At 44.9% G+C, this 25,529-nt stretch overlaps 1 protein-coding gene across 8 annotated transcripts in view; it reads right to left on the reverse strand.

Annotated features, from left to right (window-relative positions):
- Positions 1-9,455: 9,455 nt before the first annotated feature.
- LOC112233994 (phosphatase and actin regulator 4A-like) overlaps positions 9,456-25,529 on the reverse strand; it is a 45,212-nt gene continuing 29,138 nt past the window's right edge. For all 8 annotated transcript variants that reach the window (XM_042309892.1, XM_042309887.1, XM_042309885.1 and 5 more), the window contains 12 exons: positions 24,400-24,568; positions 24,165-24,245; positions 22,793-23,860; positions 21,883-22,299; positions 18,253-18,844; positions 17,784-18,043; positions 17,034-17,202; positions 16,859-16,914; positions 14,080-14,141; positions 13,744-13,881; positions 11,239-11,315; positions 9,456-11,003 (listed from right to left, as the gene is read on the reverse strand). In XM_042309892.1, the coding sequence (XP_042165826.1) occupies positions 10,988-11,003; positions 11,239-11,315; positions 13,744-13,881; positions 14,080-14,141; positions 16,859-16,914; positions 17,034-17,202; positions 17,784-18,043; positions 18,253-18,844; positions 21,883-22,299; positions 22,793-23,860; positions 24,165-24,245; positions 24,400-24,568 (3,105 nt within the window). In that variant the 3' untranslated portion in view covers positions 9,456-10,987. The remainder of the gene's footprint in view (positions 11,004-11,238; positions 11,316-13,743; positions 13,882-14,079; positions 14,142-16,858; positions 16,915-17,033; positions 17,203-17,783; positions 18,044-18,252; positions 18,845-21,882; positions 22,300-22,792; positions 23,861-24,164; positions 24,246-24,399; positions 24,569-25,529) is intronic.

Raw genomic sequence — 25,529 nt, forward strand, 5'->3', positions numbered from 1 at the left:
TCCCAGAATCTCTATGTTAACCATGTTGTTTGCAAATGTAACATCAGTAGGGTAGAGAGAGGAAAAAGGGGGGAAGATGTATTCATGACTGTCATAAACCTACCCCCAGGCCAACTTCATGACAGTGGCGAAGTAATGACAATATACCAATTAAACACTGGAGTGATTGATGTGCAGAAGATGAATGTGCAAGTAGAGATACTGGGGTGCAAAGGAGCAAGATAAATAAATAAATACAGTATGGGGATGAGGTAGTTGGATGGGATATATTACAGAAGGGCTATGTACAGGTGCAGTGATCTGTGAGCTGCTCTGACAGTTGGTGCTTAAAGCTAGTGAGGGAGATTTGGGTCTCCAGCTTCAGTGATTTTTGCAGTTTGTTCCAGTCAATGGCAGCAGACAACTGGAAGGAAAGGCGGCCAAATGAGGAATTGGCTTTGAGGGTGACTTAGTGAGATATACCTGCTGGAGCGCGTGCTACGGGTGGGTGCTGCTATGGTGACCAGTGAACTGAGATAACGCGGGGCTTTACCTAGCAGAGACTTGTAGATGACCTGGAGCCAGTGGGTTTGGCGACGAGTATGAAGCGAGGGCCAGCCAACGAGAGCGTACAGGTCGCAATGGTGGGTAGTATATGGGGCTTTGGTGACAAAACGGATGGCACTGTGATAGACTGCATCCAATTTGTTGAGTAGAGTATTGGAGGCTATTTTGTAAATGACATCGCCGAAGTCGAGGATCGGTAGGATGGTCAGTTTTACGAGGGTATGTTTGGCGGCATGAGTGAAGGATGCTTTGTTGCGAAATAGGAAGCCTATTCTAGATTTAATTTTGGATTGGAGATGCTTAATGTGAGTCTGGAAGGAGAGTTTACAGTCTAGCCAGACACCTAGGTATTTGTAGTTGTCCACATATTCTAAGTCAGAACCGTCCAGAGTAGTGATGCTGGACGGGAGGGCAGGTGCGGGCAGCGATCATTTGAAGAGCATGCATTTAGTTTTACTTGCATTTAAGAGCAGTTGGAGGCAACGGAAGGAGAGTTGTATGGTATTGAACCTCGTCTGGAGGTTAGTTAACACAGTGTCCAAAGAAGGACCAGAAGTATACAGAATGGTGTCGTCTGCGTAGAGGTGGATCAGAGACACCAGCAGCAAGAGCGACATCATTGATGTATACAGAGAAGAGAGTCAGCCCGAGAATTGAACCCTGTGGCACGCCCATAGAGACTGCCAGAGGTCCAGACAACAGGCCCTCCGATTTTACACACTGAACTCAATCAGAGAAGTAGTTAGTGAACCAGGCGAGGCAGTCATTTGAGAAACCAAGGCTGATTAGTCTGCCGATAAGAATGTGGTGATTGACAGAGTTGAAAGCCTTGGCCAGGTCGATGAATACAGCTGCACAGTAATGTATCTTATCGATGGCGGTTATGATATCGTTTTGGACCTTGAGCGTGGCTGAGGTGCACCCATGACCAGCTCTGAAACCACATTGCATAGCGGAGAGGGTACGGTGGGATTCGAAATGGTCGGTAATCTGTTTGTTAACTTGGCTTTCGAAGACCTTAGAAAGGCAGGGTAGGATAGATATAGGTCTGTAGCAGTTTGGGTCTAGAGTGTCTCCCCCTTTGAAGAGGGGGATGATCGCGGAAGCTTTCCAATCTTTGGAAAGATGATACAAAAGAGAGGTTGAACAGGCTAGTAATAGGGGTTGCAACAATTTCGGCAGATAATTTTAGAAAGAGAGGGTTAATAGACGTCAGCATGCAACTTTTTGTCACTCTAAACTCCAACAGACAATTTAGTTTTTATTGGTGGAAGCTATTCCTAATCCGCTCTTTTCCATCAGAGGGGTATAGTCCACCCTTCTCCTCAGAGACAGGCAAACTAGCGTTGCTAGGCAACAGTAGCCTTGGCAACACTGCTGCCTTTTGACGAAAGCAAGAGAGATGCAGGCTAAGATAGTTAGTTTGCTCTTTAATATGAACTAAACACTGCACTCTGACCCACAACACGACTTCGCTAGATTCATGATAGTGTTGTTAGAGAAAGCAAGGAAAGTGAACTTCAAAACGTGATGTAGTTTGATAGGAAATTACAGCTGCTGTTGGTAAATAATTAATCTGCTCGCTTCTGACATGATTTACTGCAGCTAGAAAGAGAGCAGGCAGTGGGTTCGTAAAACGGCTCTAGTTACAGATGATTTGACAAGCAAATAAGTCGGTGAAGGTTTCATGCCTTTGAATATGTTTCTAAATTGTTGGGTAAGTGGTCAAAATGGCAGTTGTTTGGAAAAAGGTGGAAGAAAAGGTGGTAACACAGTAAATAAAACAGCTGTACCGTAAGATCTGTAGTATTTTGGTTCCGCGAACAGATATGAATAGCAGAGAAGTAGACAAATTTTCCATACAGTCTAACTTTGTCTTAACTGGTTGAGGGTAGTGGTCAAAATCGCAAAAATGTTCGGTATGCAGTTACTTAAACAGCTGTAACTTTTTATCAGAATATTATCTTTTGTTCAAACGCCAGATGTGAGTAGCAGAGAATTATACAAAGATGTGAACATTTCTTGTAAAGTGGTCAAAGTAGCTGATTTGTGTCAAAAGTTGCATTATTCCATGTACAGAGAGAATGGCTGTTGGAAGTGATGTTGTCACAATGGAACAATGTTGCCAACTCCTCAGTAAAGTAGCTATTGGCTGTCCTAAAAGTCGCTAAATGACATCAACACTTAATTTGCCATGTGCATGTAATTGTGATGGACGCTGTAGGAGAGAGGAATAACGTCACGGGAGAGACAAAAAGTAAGTAAAAAACACCCTAAATATGTTTAGAACTGCAAATGAACTTTCTTCTGTCGATTCTTGTTTTTTTTATGTCACAATTCCTCCTCCTCCTCCTTTATCCTTGGGACCGGCAAAAGTGACCCAAAAGAGACACTCTGGCGGAGTTACTTGTTGTTTTTTGTTTTTTAGTTTTCTTAATTTGGTTTTTAACCTTATGGTCCACTTAGGAGCCTAAAACAAGTCACAGTAAAATATGAACATTTTTAACCATAACATTCTTTTTGTATACAATCTAAATGGACCAAAAAGAGACAATAGAAAAAACTGCCAATGGCAATGTGAGAAAATTATGGTAACTAGTTTGGCCCTAATTCAGGTTAAAAAATAAATACATTTACAGACCCCCCCTCCACACACACAGAGGTTGTGCTGGCTCACAGAAATAATGGGTCATCATCATTTTGGTCAAGGCTCGCTATGGCAGGTTCAGCAACTGAGGGAGCTGACTTAAATGAGTAAGCAGCTGATGTGCCAAAAAGCTGCAAGTCTCACCAGACAGCTTCAATCCATATTGAATGTACAGGATGGAGTTAAGGGTCTGCAAGGACATCCGATTTCTAAGTGTGCTTTTTACCACACTCATCTGGCTGAATACTCTCTCGACTTCAGCATTCAAGTGTGGCAAGGACAACACAGACACAGCAGCCATGGCAAGTTCTTGAAACAGGTTGATATCAGCTGCATCCCTGAACTTCCAAATCTCACTCCAGAAGCACAGTGTGTTTTTGTCTTGTTCCATTTACTAAGATGGATGGCACGCCATTGCTGGACAATCTTGTCTATCTCTGCAGGGGAGTAGCCAAGGAGCTTGGCTATTTTTTCTATTTCTCCAGGGCTCTTATTGTGCTTTAGAGTTTCCTCCACATTGAAAATTGACATGTACTGCAATGCTTCGATGTTGTCCGGCAGTCTCATTCGAACATTGTTGTCATCCTCAGGCGCAAGGTGGAGCTCAGCTGCCTTTGACTCAAAAAGGTAACCAAGGTACGGTTTGGGACTGATGTATCCATCTATTGGCCCTTTGAGTACATCAACATTTGCCAGTGGATTCAGCACCCTGCTGCTCACTGACTTGATCAGGCTAACCAAGCTGTCAAGTAGATTAAGAGTATCTACTTGCTCTCCCTCAAAAGCCTCGATGGCCAACTGTACCTCACCCAGCACTACTGTACCTCACCCAGCACTACTGTACCTCACCCAGCACTACTGTACCTCACCCAGCACTACTGTACCTCACCCAGCACTGACTTCTAGAAAGCCAGATACAATCTGTTTTGAGGATCACTGTACCAGGAGTATAAAACCTCAGCCATGTAGCAGTGTTCACTGGACTTGGTGACTGCGAAATGCAGCCTAAGCTCCTCCCACTGGTCCAAAATGCATGAAACCGCAGGTTCAATGGAGAGCCAACGTGTGGCACACACCTTGGTTATCTGTAAAGGTTTCTCCCCACAGTTGATGGTCTCATATATGTCCTTGTAGGACTGCCTGCGCTTTGGAGCCACTGAAAACCAGTTATAAGTCTCTCGTACCAAGTACTCCTCACTACGGGGGATGGTGTCATTGGTAGCATGACTTACAGCAAGCTGCAGAGAGTGGCACACACAGCTAATAAGAACATACTCCTCACTACGGGGGATGGTGTCATTGGTAGCATGACTTACAGCAAGCTGCAGAGTGTGGCACACACAGCGAATAAGAACATACTCCTCCTCCTTCAGCACTTTATGGACCCCATTGTTAATCCCCGTCATAACAGAGGCATTGTCAGTCCCTATCCCCAGGAGTTTTTATTTTTTAAGACAACACTTCTCGAGGAAAGCCACAACAGCACGGGCTATAGATTTGGCATCTCCTCCCTCCAACTCAACAAGCCCCAGAAATGTTGATACAATTGTCTGCTTGGTGTCACTAAAGTACCTTATAACAACCCCCAGGTACTTAGAAACACGTACATCCGTGGACCCATCGAGGAGGAGGCTGAAACGCTGGTCACCCACATCCGTGGACTCAGAGGAGGAGGCTGAAACGCTGGTCACCCACATCCGTGGACTCATCGAGGAGGAGGCTGAAACGCTGGTCACCCACATCCGTGGACTCATCGAGGAGGAGGCTGAAACGCTGGTCACCCACATCCGTGGACTCATCGAGGAGGAGGCTGAAACACTGGTCACCCACATCCGTGGACTCATCGAGGAGGCTGAAACACTGGTCACCCACATCAGTGGACTCATCGAGGAGGAGGCTGAAACACTGGTCACCCACATCAGCGACCAACTTTTTCAGAAAGTATGATGCTAGAACACCATTAATCATGTCTGTGCACTTTGTCCTGTGCATTTTGAAGTGGGTAGCAGCAGTGGAGTCTGAGAAAGCAGCTCTACATGCTTCTCTGATGTGATCACATGCCAGCATGGAACAGTGTTCAGCGATCGCTAATGCCATGGTGGCCTCAGCCTTTTATGACATTTCACTTTCAAAATCACTGATTTAAACATACTGTATGTAAAGGCTAATTTATAATGGTAAAATGATCTGTAAACTCTCTTGATCAAGTATATCTATAATCAAACAAAATTTCAATCTACAAAAAAAATTAAAATCTGCTTATATATATATATTTAAAATTTGAGCTATTGTATTTTCCCATTAAGACATTTTATTATACCATGAGCATCATGGATTCAATGTATTGAAAATTAAGGCACTATTGTGACCGATGGAATTAAATGGCCACTTTTTCATGACTTTGACTATGCACATTTGAGGTTCATTCTTAGCCTACAAAATGAGGATACAAAATGAGGATAGAGTGTCACTTTCACACGTTGTATCACTTCACATATACAGTATAATACATCTGAGAGAAGAACTGTATGAGAAAGGATTTCTCTCATTACTGTAATATACCAGATCGACAACACAACCATGATCCCTTCCATATATCAGATTTGTCCATAGTTACCAAGCAACTGTGTTCCAAAGGCATAGTGTTGATAAAAACATTATAATGGAGCAAAATTAACACAAATTCAGATCCATGATCAACATTGTCCTGTACAGGAGAATTTACTAAAGTGAACAAATACATAGACAGAAATAGATGGGTAGATAAGTGGGTGTTTTGTGAACAAGTAAGTAGTGGTATAGTGCCAGTTGACATTCAGCTCAGCTGAATAACTGTAATTACACTTCAAAACCTTCCATTTACCTGTTGTGCAATAGAATAGATTTGTTACCCAGAATCAAACGTCTGTCACGGGGAACTAAGCCTAAAGTAGTCTACATGACAACAACAATTACATGGTAGAGAGAGAGATCCGTCCACTGTCAGTCCATTGCATAGGGAAAGGTAGGGTCAGTGTTATGGCCGGTATTGGGTTGTTAAAGTGTCATACTCTCATAACCCAGAAGGAAATCTCACAGTACATCAGGCTTACTGTCTTAGTAGCTTGGAAAGGTCCACCATTTCCAGGAGCCAAGAAGGTACATTAAATATACCTTCCTTTGTTTCAGTTTTTGAAATGGTTAACAAGATTGATAATCTGCTGAGGAAACACCATTTAACACTTTTTCAACAGGACCATATTGTTTCCAATGGCAACTTGAATAAGGCAGAACCAGGGAGGGCCCATGGGCTAAATGCTTTGAGATGAAATACAAAACTACAAGGGCATATAGGTGGATCTCCAATATACATTATAAATAATAGCAATGTAGGTTACTGCTGAAGAGCAAGCCACAATTTTATTTTCTTGCGTCTCCCCAGATAAGTACTCTACTATCCATTTTATACACCAGTGAGTGGAGTCTCTGGCGGAGTCCCAAATGATCAAAAGTTGTGATTATATAGGGAATTGGGAGCAATTTGGGACAGAGCCTATCATTTATCTAGTCATCCTTTTAACTCTCTTTTGAAGGAGGGGGTGGGGCATAATAGGTTGCAATCACTATTACAGAGCAATCGCTCAGACCGAATGTCTCAGAGCCTGAAGCTGTGTGATCACCTCTGGTAGATGTGCTGTAGGATTCCTCCTTTAAGCTCTACAAGGGACTCAATGGAAGTAATATAACAGGAACACAAAGCCTCACCAATCTAACAATATGGTCTTCTATAAAAAACGGTTTCAATTTAAAGGACATTTTATTTGTCACATGCGCCAAATACAGCTGTGAAATGCTTGCTTACGAGCCCTTCCTAACAATGCAGTAAAAAAGACCAAAGGAATTAAATACACAAGAATGAAGCTACAGTGGGGCAAAAAAGTATTTAGTTAGCCACCAATTGTGCAAGTTCTCCCACTTAAAAAGATGAGGCCTGTAATTTTCATCATAAGTACACTTCAACTATGACAAAGTGAGAAAAAAAAATCCAGAAAATCACATTGTAGGATTTTTAATACATTTATTTGCATCATAGTTGAAGTGTACCTATGATGAAAATTACAGGCCTCTCATCTTTTTAAGTGGGAGAACTTGCACAATTGGTGGCTGACTAAATACTTTTTTGCCCCACTGTATATACAGGGAATACCAGATCAATGTGCAGAGGTACGAGGTACTTGAGGTAGACATGTACATGAAAGCAGGGTAAAGTGACTAAGCATCAGGATAGACAAAACTAAAACAAAGAACAGAGTAGCAGCAGCAAATGATGTGTAAATGTGTATATGTATGCTTGTGTGGGTTGTGTGTCAGTGGAGAGTGTGTGTACAGCGCCTTCAGAAAGTATTCATACCTCTTGACTTATTCCACATTTTGTTGTTACAGCCTGGATTCAAAATGGATGAAATGTATTTTTCTTACCCATCTACACACAATACCCCATAATGACAAAGTAAAAAAGTGTTTTTAGAAATTTGGGCAAATTTATTGAAACTGAACTATATCTCACACCATTATTCCATACTTTGTAGAACCACATTTGGCAGCGATTACAGCTTTCAGTCATCTTGGGTATGTCTATATCATCTTTGCACATCTGGTTTTAGGGACTTTCTCCCATTCTTCCTAGCAGATTTTTTCAAGCTTTGTTAAGTTAGATGGGAGCGGCAGTGAACAGCAATTTAATTTAGTTCAGATTTGAAATGGGATTCAATTCTGGGCTTTGGCTGGGTCACTCAAGGACATTCACATTTGTGTTCTGAAGCCATTCCAGCTTTGGCTGAATGCTTGGGGTCGTTGTCCTGTTGGAATGTAAATCTTCGCCCTAGTCTGTCATTTGCACTCTGAAGCGGGTTCTCATCAAGGATTTGCCTGTATTTGGCTCTATTTAAAGCATCCTCATAGCGTGATGCTGCCACAACCATGCTTCACGGTAGGAATGGTGTTAGACGGGTGATGAGCTGTGCCTGGTTTTCTCCAGAGCCACATACGATTCCCAACATGGCAGCTTCTTGTCATTGTTGCTAGAGATCTGACCTTTCAGAATCATAACACCACCCATCCTTCTGCCTCGTCGATGCGCGGGCATCGTTTGTGACATTGTCAGCCAACCCGTCTAAAGCGTGCATAGAGTCTGTGCAAAATAGGGTCGAGGTAACCATTTAATGAGCTATTTAGCCGTCTTATGGCTTGGGGGTAGAAGCTATTTTGTCATTTAGCAGACTTATCCAGAGCGACTTACAAGTAGTGAGTGCATTCATTTACATTTTTTTCCTTCCCCTGATGGTTCGAGAGCCAATGCTACGGTACCGTTTGCCAGACAGTAGCAGAGTCAGTTCATGGCTTGGGAGGCGGAAGTCTACGGCAATTTTCTGGGCCTTCCTCTGACACCGCCTGATAGAGGTCCTGGAGGGCAGGGAGCTCAGCCCCAGTGATGTACTGGGCTGTTCGCACCACCCTCTGTAGTGCTTTGCAGTCGAGGGCTGTGCATTTGCCATACCAAGCAGTTATGCAGCCAGTCATGATACTCTCGGTGATGCAGCGGTTCTTAATGACGTCGGTATCGGTAAGGACCCACTGACGGCTATTGCGGGTGGAACACATTGTCCACAATTGATAGTCTAAAGACTCAATGAAATATATAAATTGAACATTAAAAAACAGAATAGATCAACAAAGATGAAAGGCAATAAAGAAAGGGTGGAAGAGTATTAGATATTAGTTCACTTTGGTAAAAAAAAAATGGCATAATAATATTCTTGGGCCAATTGGTTTAGAAGAACTAACATGAGGTAGAATGGGCACATTTAATATGTATTTCTATTACGCGACTCCATGATTAGCAATTCAAAGGCTGAAGAGAGGAGCGAATAGGACCCGATTTAACTTGGGGCTCGATGTGCAGTATGATATAACATGTCTGATCGAGGAAGGCTGTTTATCCCATGAACCAGTGGTCGAAGAAGATACACAAGAATACTCTATTGCCATAGTTTGGGTACACGGTAGACTACACTTCTCATCTGCATGTATGGCGAAAGGAAAGGCTCATAATAGTTTCAAGGCTATTGTTGACCCCAAAAAACACACACAAATGCCCTGTATTTTCCATCCAGAATAGAAGTTGCAAGTAGCAGACAAACTACACAGTTTGTGTAATACTGCCCTCACATGGAGTACTTTTTAAAATGCAAATGGTTGGGAAAATAACAAGTTGACAACATTCTTCATGATAAACCATTTATTTTAATTTGAGTACAAGTTGACCATTCATTTATACAATAGGTTTGCAAATCATTTTAAAGATCTCTTTTTTAAAAAACATCTGCAAAATAAGGGGACGCTTTTTCTGTACCAATTTCTGTAATATTATTAGAAAATAGCACTGTTGTAATACTTTAATTACATTTCAAATACATTTTTGTTAACATTAGGAAGACATGCAGTATTTAATATAAAGTCAAATCTACAGGATAAGTTTATACAGCTGAGGCCAACCATTGGCCTACATACAAAGTAACATAATAAAAAAATGCTTAAGTAAAAATATATCCATGTTCCTGCTGCAGGCCTTCAACTCCCTCCGTGAAGTAATTATCGTGCATGTAAGCTTTGTTAGGTCTTATTCAATTATTCTAATGTTTCAAATTGTACAATTACATTTTTTACTTTAAATTCCCATTTTAACAATATGGTGCCTTATTGCTATGCTTGAAAAAACAATTAGTTAGCTTGTATTATTGGCTGTCAGAAAATGTACAGAATACAGTAAAAATGCACATCATTGTGTATGGGGAGAATGGAGCTGTTGAATAAGATCTAGGTCTATGTAAAACAGCTAGTAAGCGGACTAGTTGAGGCTACATTTGAGTTTCCTTTAACTAAACCCGTCACTGATATATGTAGGCTACATATAGCCATTTCACATTTCCTCTGTACAGTTTTCATACCCCTCCATGTATTGTCCCAACAGCGATAAGGCTAGTACCAGTGGGTACACACACACACACACACGTTGGAGGGTTTCACCAGTGTCATGTAGTCTAACAAAGTTCAGTTTCTCATTTATTTGGACATTAAATAATTAGTACCACCGTGTATGAATGTCAACCATCATCATGATCAACAATCAATACGTACACAATTCTTTCCTCTTCTCAAATAAAAATATGGCAAAGTGTTGAGGGAAGTCTAAAAAGCAGGTGCAGAAGGCCTCTTGGGAATATTCTTACCTTAGGTAGCGACAGAGAATGTAGATGTGATGAACAAATCAGGACATTCTCTGTCAATCTCTGTCCCTTTTGTCATGCCTATCGTAAGTCACAGTGTTGGCACAGGGAAGTAACAAAATGTCCTCTGAAATAGGCCTAAACCACCACCTGTTGTTCTCCTCCTGCTCCCCCATGGGTCATCTTGTCAGGAAGCTCAACGCTGCAGTACAGTAGTACCAGTAGCCCCATGGTTTCATATCTGAGGGCTTGGACCGATGGGACTCACCTCTAGTCCGTGGCTTCAACAATGACTGGATTGACCAAGGAACCACATCCACAAATTCATAGTACATGGTCACAGATAGGCCATGGTTTCAGATACAGCCATCAATACTGTGCCTTCCGGGAGAGGAACAGGCTTGTTCCAGGACAAGGGAATGTGGGTATTGCAGTCACCAGGGGGTCTGTGCGTTCCATGGAGTCCTGCAAACCCCCGGCTCCGTATTGCATTTAACTTCTTCTTTTGCAGCCAGGCCAGGGAGCACAGCTAAGGCCGATGGAATCTGAGGAGTGAGGAAAGTCATGATGCACACTGGCTAGGAAGATATAGGGCTGCAACTTACAACATTCAACAACAGTTGAGTTTTAGAGAAATCCTGGTTAGTTTGGAGTTCCGGGCCTGGATATAAGTAAATAAAATATGAACCATAAAGTTGGAAGAAATGTTGAAGTGTTCAGCTAAATCTGAGGAGTCATTTTGAATAATTTATAGATATTGGTGTTGTATAGGACACTAACCTGGTATAGATCCTGCTCTCTTCATGAACCTCCATCTCAGAGCTCTTGAACTCATTAAGTTCCTTGCGGATGGCAGCCTAGAATAATAGAGGGGGAAGATGCATCACATAACACCGGAGTCACTGTACTGGCAGGAACAACCTAGAGCAGTTCTACTTTGTAATTCTGTACAGTACAGACAAAGAGATCAAACGATTAGTGCCTAGACTTCAGGCTTTTTTCAATGAGAATCAATTGACAAGCAAGCCAGTGTCTGCTCTTCTCTCCAGCTGAGTCAGACAAACTCCGGCAAAAAAATAAAATGTCTCTTTCAGGACCCTGTCTTTCAAAGATAATTTGTAAAAATCCAAACAACTTCACAGATCTTCATTGTCAAGCGTTTAAACACCGTTTCCCATGCTTGTTCAGTGAACCATAAACAATTAATGAATACGCAACTGTGGAACGGTCGTTAAGACACTAACAGCTTACAGACGGTAGGCAATTAAGGTCACAGTTATGAAATCTTAGGACACTAAAGAGGCCTTTCTACTGACTCTGAAAAACACCAAAAGAAAGATGCCCAGGGTCCCTGCTCATCTGCATGAACATTCCTTAGGCATGCTGCAAGGAGGCATGAGGACTGTAGATGTGGCCAGGGCAATAAATTGCAATGTCCGTACTGTGAGAAGCCTAAGACAGCGCTACAGGGAGACAGGACAGACAGCTGATCGTCCTCGCAGTGGCAGACCACGTGTAACACCTGCACAGGTCGGTACATCCGAACATCACACCTGCGGGACAGGTACAGGATGGCAACAACTGCCCGAGTTACACCAGGAACGCACAATCCCTCCATCAGTGCTCAGACTGTCCGCAATAGGCTGAGAGAGGCTGGACTGGGGGCTTGTTGGCCTGTTGTAAGGCAGGTCCTCACCAGACATCAACGACAACAATGTCACCTATGGGCACAAACCCACCGTCGCTAGACCAGACAGAACTGGCAAAATGTGCTCTTCAACGACGAGTCGCGGTTTTGTCTCACCAGGGGTGATGGTCGGATTCGCGTTTATCATCGAAGGAATGAGTGTTACACTGAGCTCTGTACTCTGGACCAGAATCGATTGGGAGGTGGAGGGTCCATAATGGTCTGGGGCGGTGTGTCACAGCATCATCGGACTGAGCTTGTTGTCATTGCAGGCAATCTCAACGCTGTGCGTTACAGGGAAGACATCCGCCTCCCTCATGTGGTATCCTTCCCGAAGTCTCATCCTGACATGACCCTCCAGCATGACAATGCCACCAGCCATACTGCTCGTTCTGTGCATGATTTGTCAGTGTTCTGCGATGGCCAGGGATAGGCCAGATCTCAATCTCATTGAGCGCATCTGGGACCTGTTGGATCAGAGGGTGAGGGCCAGGGCTATTTCCCCCCAGAAATCTCACAGCAAGAACTGCCAAATCTGGTGCAGTCCATGAGGAGGAGATGCACTGCAGTACTTAATGCAGCTGGTGGCCACACCAAATACTGACTGTTACTTTTGATTTTGACCCCCCCTTTGTTTAGGGACACATTATTCCATTACTATTAGTCACATGTCTGTGGAACTTATTCAGTTTGTCTCAGTTGTTGAATCTCATGTTCATACAAATATTTACACATGTTAAGTTTGCTGAAAATAAACACAGTTGACAGTAGGAGGACCTTTCTTTTTTTGCAGAGTTTTTTTGCGATGGCACACGTATTCAAATCCTGCCTCATATCCAAATCCTGGCACCTCAGAACTTCCATCCAATCATAAATATGAACTTCTCAATAGTTTAACTTGCCAATAAAAGTTCTGCAAATTAAAAATAAAACCGCAAATGTCAGTTCTCATCTAAGTAATGGTGACGGATTTTAAACCTCTGAATAGCAGAAAGTATGCTATAATTTCTGTTTCAACCTCTTCTCCTAGCTTCACTAGACCAGGTAATATCCTGGGGACAACTCAGCACAGCCATTAAGAAGCGATTATATTGCATTCTTGGGATTTTTGTTTGACACAGTATGTGTCTGGAATTCAAAACCCTGCTGAAATGATAAAAGATCTCTCAGTATGAAGAGGTTTAAACCTCAGAAGACTTCCTGGTATAAATAAAGGTACAAAGGTTTAAAAGTGTATGACAGGCTGTTATTACTATGACTATTACAGTTGAGGAGCACACTTACCATTTTTTTACAATCTTATATTCATCATCTCCAGGACCACCTCAACATATGAAAATAGCTATGTTTATGTTTTGTAGTAAAAAAAGATGACATCTACCAATTAGAGACAATTAGGCAATTTGTAGTTAATGCATACTCATAGTTGGTCAAAATCACACGATGCACACTGATGATGTCATTGGAAACATCCATCTTCCTTCATCTTTTTTTTCACAAAACATATAAACGCACCATTTTCATGATGTTGGGATGGTGCTGGAGATGATTAATATGAAGTTGAACATTTTTGAAAATGCCCTTTAACTGAGTCTCACCTTATCAGAGGGCGTGAGCTTGGTCCAGGGTTTGTCTGCACGGCGGTCGTAGTCTTGAGTTGTGGTACACTCTACGTACTCATGGAAACGCAGGATCTTCCTGGCCTGAAGCTCTGCTATGGTGGGCCTCTGGGACAGCTGCCGGGTAGAAAGAAAACACACTGACTGTCTGGAACTAAAATGCTAAGTTAACACTTTATGGTTATTAGTTACATTTAAGTGTTTTATTTGTATATCTGTGTATGATTGTTTTGTCACCGGAGTGTGTGTATACATGCAGGATAATGTACTGTATCTTTGTGTGTTTTCATTCTGCAGTGTGTGTGTCAGGCGAACCTTTCTCGTTAGTCTGCGTTTGATCTCGCTCCTCTCTGCCCTGATATCAGCTTCGTTCCTGGCTACAATAAGACAAGACATTCCATCAGAGGCCAGACAGACAGACAGAAACACTGCAGTCGGTTAGAGGGCAGACAGAAACACCGCAGTCGGTTAGAGGGCGGGCAGACAGACAGAAACACCGCAGTCGGTTAGAGGGCGGGCAGACAGACAGAAACACCGCAGTCGGTTAGAGGGCGGACAGACCGACAGAAACACCGCAGTCGGTTAGAGGGCGGACAGACCGACAGAAACACCGCAGTCGGTTAGAGGGCGGACAGACCGACAGAAACACCGCAGTCGGTTAGAGGGCGGACAGACCGACAGAAACACCGCAGTCGGTTAGAGGGCGGGCAGACAGACAGAAACACCGCAGTCGGTTAGAGGGCGGGCAGACAGACAGAAACACCGCAGTCGGTTAGAGGGCGGGCAGACAGACAGAAACACCGCAGTCGGTTAGAGGGCGGGCAGACAGACAGAAACACCGCAGTCGGTTAGAGGGCGGGCAGACAGACAGAAACACCGCAGTCGGTTAGAGGGCGGGCAGACAGACAGAAACACCGCAGTCGGTTAGAGGGCGGGCAGACAGACAGAAACACCGCAGTCGGTTAGAGGGCGGGCAGACAGACAGAAACACCGCAGTCGGTTAGAGGGCGGGCAGACAGACAGAAACACCGCAGTCGGTTAGAGGGCGGGCAGACAGACAGAAACACCGCAGTCGGTTAGAGGGCGGGCAGACAGACAGAAACACCGCAGTCGGTTAGAGGGCAGACAGACAGACAGAAACACCGCAGTCGGTTAGAGGGCAGACAGACAGAAACACCGCAGTCGGTTAGAGGACAGACAGAAACACCGCAGTCGGTTAGAGGACAGACAGAGAAATCCTGCAGTCGGTTAGAGGCCAGACAGACAGACAGAAACACTGCAGTCGGTTAGAGGGCAGACAGACAGAAACACTGCAGTCGGTTAGAGGGCAGACAGACAGACAGAAACACCGCAGTCGGTTAGAGGGCAGACAGACAGACAGAAACACCGCAGTCGGTTAGAGGGCAGACAGACAGACAGAAACACCGCAGTCGGTTAGAGGGCAGACAGACAGAAACACCGCAGTCGGTTAGAGGGCAGACAGACAGAAACACCGCAGTCGGTTAGAGGGCAGACAGACAGAAACACCGCAGTCGGTTAGAGGGCAGACAGACAGAAACACCGCAGTCGGTTAGAGGGACAGACAGACAGAAACACTGCAGTTGGTCAGAGGCCAGACAGAGAAATCCTGCAGTCGGTTAGAGGCCAGACAGACAGACAGAAACACTGCAGTCGGTCAGAGGCAAGACAGACAGAAACACCGCAGTCGGTTAGAGGGCAGACAGACAGAAACACCGCAGTCGGTTAGAGGGCAGACAGACAGAAACACCGCAGTCGGTTAGAGGGCAGACAGACAGAAACACCGCAGTCGGTTAGAGGGCAGACAGACAGAAACACCGCAGTCGGTTAGAGGGCAGACAGACAGAAACACCGCAGTCGGTTAGAGGACAGACAGACAGAAACACCGCAGTTGGTCAGAGGCCAGACAGAGAAATCCTGCAGTCGGTTAGAGGCCAGACAGACAGACAGAAACACTGCAGTCGGTCAGAGGCAAGACAGACAGAAACACCGCAGTCGGTCAGAGGCAGGCAGGCAGGCAGTCGGTCAGAGGCGGGCAGGCAGGCAGTCGGTCAGAGGCGGGCAGGCAGGCAGTCGGTCAGTGGCATATAGAGAGAGACAGAGACAGACAGCACCCATATTCACTAAGCGTCTCAGAATAGGAGTGCTGATCTAGAATCTGTTTTTCCTTTTAGATCATAATGAATATGATTATATGGTCAGGGGGGACCTGATCCTAGACAAGCACTCAGGGACCTGAGCTTCTCCTGGCGTCTACACAGCACAGGAGTTGTTTTAAATCAGTCTTTCCCCTCTCGGGGACAAGGACGTCCTTTGTCTAAGATGAATTCTGCACATTGTGTAGTCCTTTTACAAAGCTGTCTAAGGACAAAGCTTTTAAGTAGCGCTTTCAGAGTAGTCTGAGGACAACCATAAGACATGTGAAAACATTCCATTTTGGATACCTGAGCAGAAATATGTTTTCGAAAATATAATCTCAACTTCTTAAAAAGTGTTGGCACTACCGTTTTCGTCCCAATGCTAAACTCAAGAACAAACAAGTGCAATGGTCAAATTACACAGTGAAGCAAGCCATATCTTTTCTTGTATGGAAGTACTTTTACAGACCACTAGAGGGTAGACTGATGTATGGCAGATGTCTACAACACATTGACATCTCAAATCAAATCAAATCAAATTTATTTATATAGCCCTTCGTACATCAGCTGATATCTCAAAGTGCTGTACAGAAACCCAGCCTAAAACCCCAAACAGCAAGCAATGCAGGTGTAGAAGCACGGTGGCTAGGAAAAACTCCCTAGAAAGGCCAAAACCTAGGAAGAAACCTAGAGAGGAACCAGGCTATGTGGGGTGGCCAGTCCTCTTCTGGCTGTGCCGGGTGGAGATCATCTCACACTGTATTAGTTACAGTTTTGGTTACTAGTAAAACCAGAGAGATGCTTGTCTATCTAGATGTAACAGACATTAAAGCAACTGAGGAGGGGAAATGAATGAAGCGTGAAGTTGATATTGACTGGAAACATTATAATAAAATCTGACATAAAAATGCAGACAAAAAATATGTAGCGAGAGTTACCTGGAAGGATGTTTCTCTGCTCCAACTCCTCTGCTGTGGGTCTCTGACTCAACCTCCTGATTAAAGAAACACACAACACACGCCTGTTGATGATAGGGGAGCGCACACGCACACGTTCAGGATAGGGGAACACACCCCCCCCTCCCAACACACACCCGTCTCTGGATGTAGTTACCTGTTGAGTGTAGTACCGATCTTGTTCCTGAGTGCCTCCCACTGCTCTCTGCTCTGCCAGCCGACTCCGTCCTGTCCTTCTCCTCCCTCCTGCTGCTCCTCTCTCTCCTGCTGTCTCTCCAGCTTCAGGGCCAGGGTGTCCTTCCTCGTCACACGGCTCGCCAAGGCACCTGGGTGGTGCAGACAAAAACAGACAGTTTAACTTGGGGCTCTGCATCACATTAGACTACTCATTTGCAAGTAGTAAAATGCATACAATGAAGGAAGAAAATCGAAAGACACAGGCTCAAATTGAATTTCCCTTATTGATGTTCACTAATAATGAAAGTGTCTTCCTAATAGTATTGTACTTTTTTTACTTCTGAGATTGAAATCAACACCAGCCCCATGTGATATCATCAACAGACTTCAGATCTACAATAAACACCAGCCCCATGTGATATCATCAACAGACTTCAGATCTACAATAAACACCAGCCCCATGTGATATCATCAACAGACTTTAGATCTACAATAAACACCAGCCCCATGTGATATCATCAACAGACTTCAGATCTACAATAAACACCAGCCCCATGTGATATCATCAACAGACTTCAGATCTACAATAAACACCAGCCCCATGTGATATCATCAACAGACTTCAGATCTACAATAAACACCAGCCCCATGTGATATCATCAACAGACTTCAGATCTACAATAAACACCAGCCCCATGTGATATCATCAACAGACTTTAGATCTACTTACTTGGTGGATCTTCGTCCTCGTCTTCATCGTCATCTCTGTAGAGGATGGGTCCGTCAGAGTCCGTCTCCTCATCCTCATCCTCCTCACTGCTGTCTCCGTGCCCCCGGCCCTCTGGGATCACACTGACCCTGGGTTCCCCCATCAGACCCCTTCTGCTCCTGGGCTCCAGCTCAGGCTGCCTGGGGGGCTGGGAGGGCAGCATCCGCCCGGGGTGAAGCTTCTCCAACTCCTCCTCCATGTTGAAGTCATCATCCTCAGGTCTGGAGAGAGGGATCGAAAGAAAGAGGGACAAATGTCAACAATTTTAGTCTGACTCTTGAATAGTGTGTGATCGTGTGTTTGAGGTATGTCTATAATTTTTCTGTTGTTATGATTGGAGCCACATTTTTAGCTCAATATTGTTCCAGTTGATATTGTGGTTAATAGACATGCTGTGACATTATGGAAGCATGATAAGTTCAGCACTCACAGTCTGAGCAGTTCTATGGTGATGGGTAGAGAGCGTCGGACTCCAGCCTCAGTGAGGAACTCTGGAGGGGACTCAAACAGCATGGAGTGGGCTCTCTGGGATCCGTCTGGGTTAGCCTGGGCCGGGCTGGGGGAGCACAGGGCCCTCTGGATCAGGATGTGCAGGGGGATGGCTGGGACTGAGGCTGGGGGGTGGTTGGGTGGCTCTGTGGTGGGGCTGGGAGGATCCTTCTGATGGATAGGGAGGGGGACGGAGACAGAGTTGGGGAGAGGTAGGTGGGGGTGGGAGCTAGGAGTGGACATGGGTATATGGGACAGAGGTCGTGGTACAGGGTCAGAGGTGGGTAGTTGGAAGCCTACTGCTTTAAGGGTGTCCCGATTGGCATCTTGGTCAGCGATGGGGGGTACAGAGACAGTAGGTATGGGGACTGGAACAGGGGCAGAACTAGATGGGAAGGAGGTCTCTGCCTCAAGGGACGGGTCGTCGGAGAGGCTCTTGGTGACGGGGGTCATCCTCTTGGGCGGAGTGGGTGGAGAGCACCTGGTGGGGGCAGGAAACACGATGACACCACTGCCAGCCTGAGAGAGCTCCGCTATGGAACAAAAAACACACAACAGAATGAATACTGGTCATTTACAAGGACAGAACTGACAGAGGTCAGAGGGAGAGAGGGCATCAAAGCATCACATTCACACGTAAGCAAACTGGTTAAAAGGATTATGATGAGTTGTTTAGTTTCATGAAGGCACAATGCATTTTTAACCTGTGGATGGATGGGATATATTTTTTAAATCATGATGATATCAAATCTGGACATTAGCAGCATGGCCCATATCTTATCCTATGGTTCAGATGAAAATCATTCCGTGCAGTATCAAAACCGGAATTTGAAAACAACCTGAAAAGCATTTTATTAGTCTTAGTCCATTATTTTTAAGTCATTTCACACGCCTCAGCAGTCTCTCTTGACCTCTCTTTAAAGTCAAAGAAGACAACCAACAAGCTGGGGCACACTGCCTGGCAGTTAGCCTAACTTCCATGCATTGTTTTTTTGTTGTTGGAGGTGCGGGACACTGAATAACTGGCCACTGTTGCCCAGCCAGGCAGATTGTTACCTCAATATCTAACATCTTATTATATCTAATATCTAACCTAAAGATAGGCTTCGGATATAGAAAACTGCCAGGCAGCATGATTGTCTGTTGACAGACTGGTGAGGACGCTGGCCTATTGTATGTATATACTGTGATACATAAACCTGCTCTCTCTTGCAGTGACAGAATGGATGTTTGTATTCTGTGGATCCTGTATGGTATACGACCAATGACAGGGTTACATAACCATCGACAAACGCCACTCTTGGGATTAGCCAGGAGACATGCACTGTGTGTCAGTGTAGCAGCCAATCAGAATACAGAATACTTATATGGTTAATTCAGAGTTAATAATGTAACTATAGTTGTTCTACAAACATTGGGCTATATGTTTTGATGTTTAATACTATATGTTATATGTATGGCTATATGTTTAGATTTTTAATACATTGTAAGGCTGCATGATGCAACTAATGATGATTTCAAAAAAGTCACTTGAAAGGCATGAGCTCTGCTTTGTTTTTTGCGCAGGCTGTTCACACTTCAGTCTCTCATTCACAATTTGAGAAGCATCTGATAATGCTTTGAATTTCCTGGCGGCATCCTCTTTGTGTGGAAATAATGTACCGTAAAAAGAATCCATGCCTTTTGCTGCCCTTCTCCCTGAGTGCTGCCTGCTTCACACTATAAGCGCAGCAATGCACACGGCAGTAGGCTAGAAGCGCCAATGTTACATTAGTGGGAAAACACCTTTATCAAAAGTGACCACAAATGAGGTTATGCATGCAATGCATTTATTATAAAGGTGCATTTTTAAATGGTGAAAATGATCTTCCCCAAACTTGAAACTCGTGCTGCTTATGTATGCCAGTTAGGCTCCACACCGGTTGGAAAGGGGGTTCATGTGCTTCATTTTAAAGAGCCATTTGGTCATTTTAGCTGTGATGCAAACATATTGGCCTATGGGCTAGGCTACATGAGGTGTGGACTAGGACTCGAAAAAGTTCAAATAAGAAAAAAGGCATTGTTTCTTGCCTTAAGCTGGGCATCGTTCACAAGTGATAGGCTAATATTGTCACCCATCAGACTATTCTTGATTTAATTTTGTCTTTACATATACTAAATAATGTGTGTGAAATCCGTTTTGATTTAGAATGGACCATTGTCATGCACCTGTTTTAAAACAGGGGCAGGTGAAAAAAATACATGTATTCTCTGCAGTTAAATAGTGAATGGAGGACGCTTTTCCTGTAGTTCATTTTAATGCCAACCAGGTAGGCTATACTCCTGTTGTAATGATAAGCAATGTGCATAATATTTGCTTAATATTAGGAAAGTTGAGAAATACAGTAGGTCTAGCCTATAGAAATCTAATGGGATCCTCTTTTTAAGAGGCCATCACCGTTTGATAGCCAATAGAAATGTTGCGCAACATGTGTTTGATTAGATTTTCATTGATGCCAGAGTGATTAGAGGGATAATAGAGTGCCGAGTACCTGGCCGTTAGCAAGTTTGGTAGGCTACTAATTACCGGTCACCACAACAGCCCTAGTCACAACAACTGTCACTATACAGACTGTTGTAATGGGCTCCAGACCTAGGGCAGCCGGGGCAGAGGATATGGAAAACTGAGGCAGCAAATCAGAGCCCTGGATGCTCTGGAGTTGCTCCAGGCCTGTTGGAAGAGCGCCAGCACAGCATTGTGTGTGTGTGTGTGTGAGCTTGAATAACCCCGGTAAAGAAAAGCCCTTGCCTACCCCTCTCTTTGGAGACTGTCTCGCTGTACACAAACTGCAGACTAGGGCCTTTTCTTGTTTGGACATAAGTCTGTCCTCCGCCCTCTCTCCTCTGTGACCGGAAAACCGATGAGTGGTCGAGGAACGTGTCAATTCGTTAGTAGGCAAATGGAAGATGGTCCTCCCCTCCTCAATAGCCTTGTTTTGGCGAAGAAGCACAAGTATATCCTACTCAAGTCCTTTACAGAAGAGTTTTAAACTCTGCCACATACCATTGTTTTCTCGAAGGAGAAAATGATGCAAACATTTTATCTATAAAAATGTCTTGCTAAACTAACAATTTTTAAAAATTACTTTATACATTTATTTTGGGCATCCACCCCTGTAAAAGTAATTTGCCTGATGTGAGCAGAGGACAGTCATTTCATACAAACGCATTTTCTTCCACATTCCCTCTCTTCGATTAACTTAGACTTTTTTCAAAAGGATGTGAGAGAGGATGCAGGAGTTGAGCAAATCCAATTGAGAAAAGGCCTAAGTACTGCATAGAACACCCTGTGTTTCAGTACACATCGAGACCAACCACTATACTGCAGGAGGACATATTCTGTTGAAACAGGACACTTAGAAACACCAGAGTCATTGATTTGGGTTCAAAAAAGGTCAAACGTAACTGTAACACTTTACTTGAGGGGTACCGGACTTACCTCATCCATAAACCTACGTAAAACAATGATAACCAGTAACATTATGGAGTGAAACAGCAGTACAAACAGGGAGCAGTGGCAGGGTAAACTCACCAAGCAGAGCGAGGTTGCTGTTGCGGTTGGTGGGTTTGGGTGGGGGTACAGGTGGCTGCTTGGCATGGGGGTACAGGGGAGGGGTGGCCGACTCTCCCGGGATGAAGGATGGGGGTACATGGCTGAACCGCGCAGGGGGGACGGGGCTAGGAGGAGGGTCATCACTGATGACCAGGGAAACAGTCCTGGGTGGCTTGGCCACCGCTATTGCAGAGGAGGTGGAGGAAGTAGAGGAGGAGGAGGAGGAGGAAGGTGGGGTGGAGGTCCGGCCAGGCTCCGTGGAGGTGGTGGTGGGTTGGCCCTTGGGAAGGAGCATGGCCTGTTTGGCAGGAGGCTGAGCTCTCCGGGAGGAAGAGGAGTTAAAGGCGGAGTCAGGGTCTGGGGTGGGGCCTGGGGCGAAGCGGACACCAGTGGACTCTACAGACAAAACACGGAGACCGACAGAGACAAAACACAGACCCGGATGTCAGAAGGATAAATAATAAGAAATAATAAGTGTTTCTATTCCACCTGGTCCTTGGGCTCAAAGTGCAGCCTCAAACACACACTGTTACTGTACAGTGCTGAGCACATAGAACACAGAGCTGAGATAAGCTGCAACTCAACGTTAGACAATAAGCAGCTTTTTAACAGATTAACTAACTAAAGACGGATACTGGTCAAGTCCTCACACCTTTCACAGGGGTGAGAACAAGGAGATTTACAAGTTACCATATATACACACACAACACAGTAGATTTGAAAGAATCTCCTAGACACTCAATTAGCAGACATTGCCCTTGCAAAGTGCCCAAACTGCTTTAAAATGCTTTTTTCCACTAATAATGGTTGAACTTCTCCAACAGCTGAAGAGCAACCTTCAGACGTACAAGTGAGAGGATTTACTTACACATCCCAGGCAGTTTCTTACCTGCTCTTCCGCGGGTCTCCCCTCGTTTGGTCTCCTCAGATGGCATGTACCTGGGCAGGGTGCTTCCACAGTTAGTCTCGGAGGCAGGGCGGACCCTGCTACGGCGGTCCTCTGAGGAGGTCTTCTGGAGACTGGGCTTCAGCTCCATCTCAGAGTGGGGTCTGACCACCGGACGACTCCCTTCTACAGGTCTCAAGATAGTCTCTGTTTTCCCAGTCCTAGGACTCCTTCTCCTATCCTTCTCCTCCCCATCATCCCTGCGATCACGAGCATCTCTCCTTTCACAATCGATTCTCTTGTCATCCCTCCTCTCTCGATCATCTCTCTTCTCGTCTCTTTTCTCTTTTCCCTCTCTCCGGTCATCTTTTTCTCCTTTCCCATCTCTCTTCTTCTTGTCCTCCTCTCGATAATCTCTGTCCCTCCTTTCCCTGTCATCTCTCCTGTCTCTCTTTTCCTTGTCTTTATCATCCCTCCATTCGCCTCCCTCCCGGTCTCTCTCCTCCCTCTGATCCTTTCTTTCTCTCTCATCACAAGGATCTCTCCTCTCTTTCCTTTCCTCTTTCAAATCTCTCCTCTCTCTCCTCTCCTCTTTCCCATCTCTCCTCTCCTCTTTCCCATCTCTCCTCTCCTCTTTCCCATCTCTCCTCTCCTCTTTCCCATCTCTCCTCTCCTCTCGCTTGTCCTCTTTCCCCTCTCTCCGGTGCGTCCCGTCCTCCGGAGCAAGTCCTCTCGGTAGTGACCCTCCATTCCTCTCCGACACGTCAGAGGGCAGTCTGCTCCGTCTCTCCAGATCTATGGCCGATAGCCTGGCATGCAAGTCAACGTCCAGTGGGGCTCGGTTGGAGCGAGAGGCATCAGAGGGCACCTTGATCCTACTCCTTGGGTCGTCTGAAGGGACAGTGCCCCGCCGGGGGTCCACTCCCTGGGGCAGCCAAGTGGGGTTGAGCCCTGGGCCTGGCTCCCCCCGCGACCCCCTCACCCCCGACTCTGAGACCCGGTCGACGTCCATGGATACTGGCTGGCCATTCTTCACCCCCGGAACTTTGGAGTGGTTCACATCGTTGCTCTCTGTTACACAGAAACACATACGGATAAGGAATTTGAGGTCAGCAAAGATATTCTCTCCATCAATATTCTCTAAAATTGTTACCCTACTATAGTTTTGTTTCTCGTTCATAAAATATAGGCCACTAGTATCTCTGTAGGTCCTTTACCTATCAGGGCCCGTATGCACAAAGCATCTCAGAGTCGGAGTGCAGAGCTAGGATTTTCCCATATAATCATATTCATTATGATCTAAAAGGCTAAACCGGTCCTAAATCAGCACTCCTACTCGGAGGGTCTTTGTGGATACGGGCATTGGTCTGCATACCATTCTCTGGAAGTTCTTTCAGCACTCCCCTGTCAATCAGCTCCTGACGAGGTCTCCTTACTGAGATCTTCCTCTCCAACACTGAAAGTAAACAAATGTTTCATTTTCCCGTAACAGAGGTGGCTTGATGAGTAACATTGTCTGAGACCATGAAGACTTGAGCTGACTTAAGAGAACAGGTCCTTACAGTTGTACAATCCATACATCAAGGTTACTATTTCTAAAGGGTAGGTACCTATTGAGGTTTCCAGAAACGTCTCACTGCTCTTCTTCTTCCTCCACTTCCAGGGCTTGAACATATTGCCGAAGCTGGAGAACTTGCCCTTGCGTTTGGAGGGAGGGGTTTCGCCTGATGAGTTCCCCCTCGCTCCCTGTCGTACTATGCTGCAAGTCCACCTCATCATCTAGAGAGGGAGGGAGAGAGGGAGGGGAATGGCATGACGCTTATTACAAGATATAAGATGAAGGCAAGGGGGATAGAAAATGATAATAGGCCCTAACTAACTCTATAGTATATCTTCAACAGTAACATTACAGTATGAACTAGGCCTGAGCTGGTTGTTGCTACATTCCACTGTCATGTTAAAGTACAGTAGTAGCCAAAAGTTGAGAGAATGACACAAATATTAATTTCTACAAAGTTTAGGTATTTTTGCCCGATGTTACTATGGAATACTGAAGTATAATTACAAAGGCTTTTATTGACAATTACATGAAGTTGATGCAAAGAGTCAATATTTGCAGTGTTGACCCTTCTTTTTCAAGACCTCTGCAATCCGCCCTGGCATGCTGTCAAATAACTTCTGAGCCACATCCTGACTGATGGCAGCCCATTCTAGCACAATCAATGCTTGGAGTTTGTCGGAATTTGTGGGTTTTTGTTTGTCTACCTGCCTCTTGAGGATTGACCACAAGTTCAATGTGATTAAGGTCAGGGGAGTTTCCTGGCCATGAACCCAAAATATCGATGTTTTGTTCCTCGAGCCATTGTTATCACTTTTGCCTTACGGCAAGGTGCACCATCATGCTGGATAAGGCATAGTTCGTCAACAAACTGTTCCTGGATGGTTGGGAGAAGTTGCTCTCGAAGGATGTGTTGGTACCATTCTTTATTCATGGCTGTGCTTTTAGGCAAAATTGTGAGTGAGCCCACTCCCTTGGCTGAGAAGCAACCCCACACATGAATGGTCTCAGGATGCTTTACTGTTGGCATGAGACAGGACTGATGATAGCGCTCACCTTGTCTTCTCCGGACAAGCTTTTTTTCCGGATGCCCCAAGCAAATCGGAAAGGGGATTCAGAGAAAATGACTTTACCCCAGTCCTCAGCAGTCCAATCCCTGTACCTTTTGCAAAATATCAGTCT

Source organism: Oncorhynchus tshawytscha, linkage group LG31 (assembly GCF_018296145.1).
Source record: "Oncorhynchus tshawytscha isolate Ot180627B linkage group LG31, Otsh_v2.0, whole genome shotgun sequence".
Taxonomy (NCBI): Eukaryota; Metazoa; Chordata; class Actinopteri; order Salmoniformes; family Salmonidae; genus Oncorhynchus; species Oncorhynchus tshawytscha.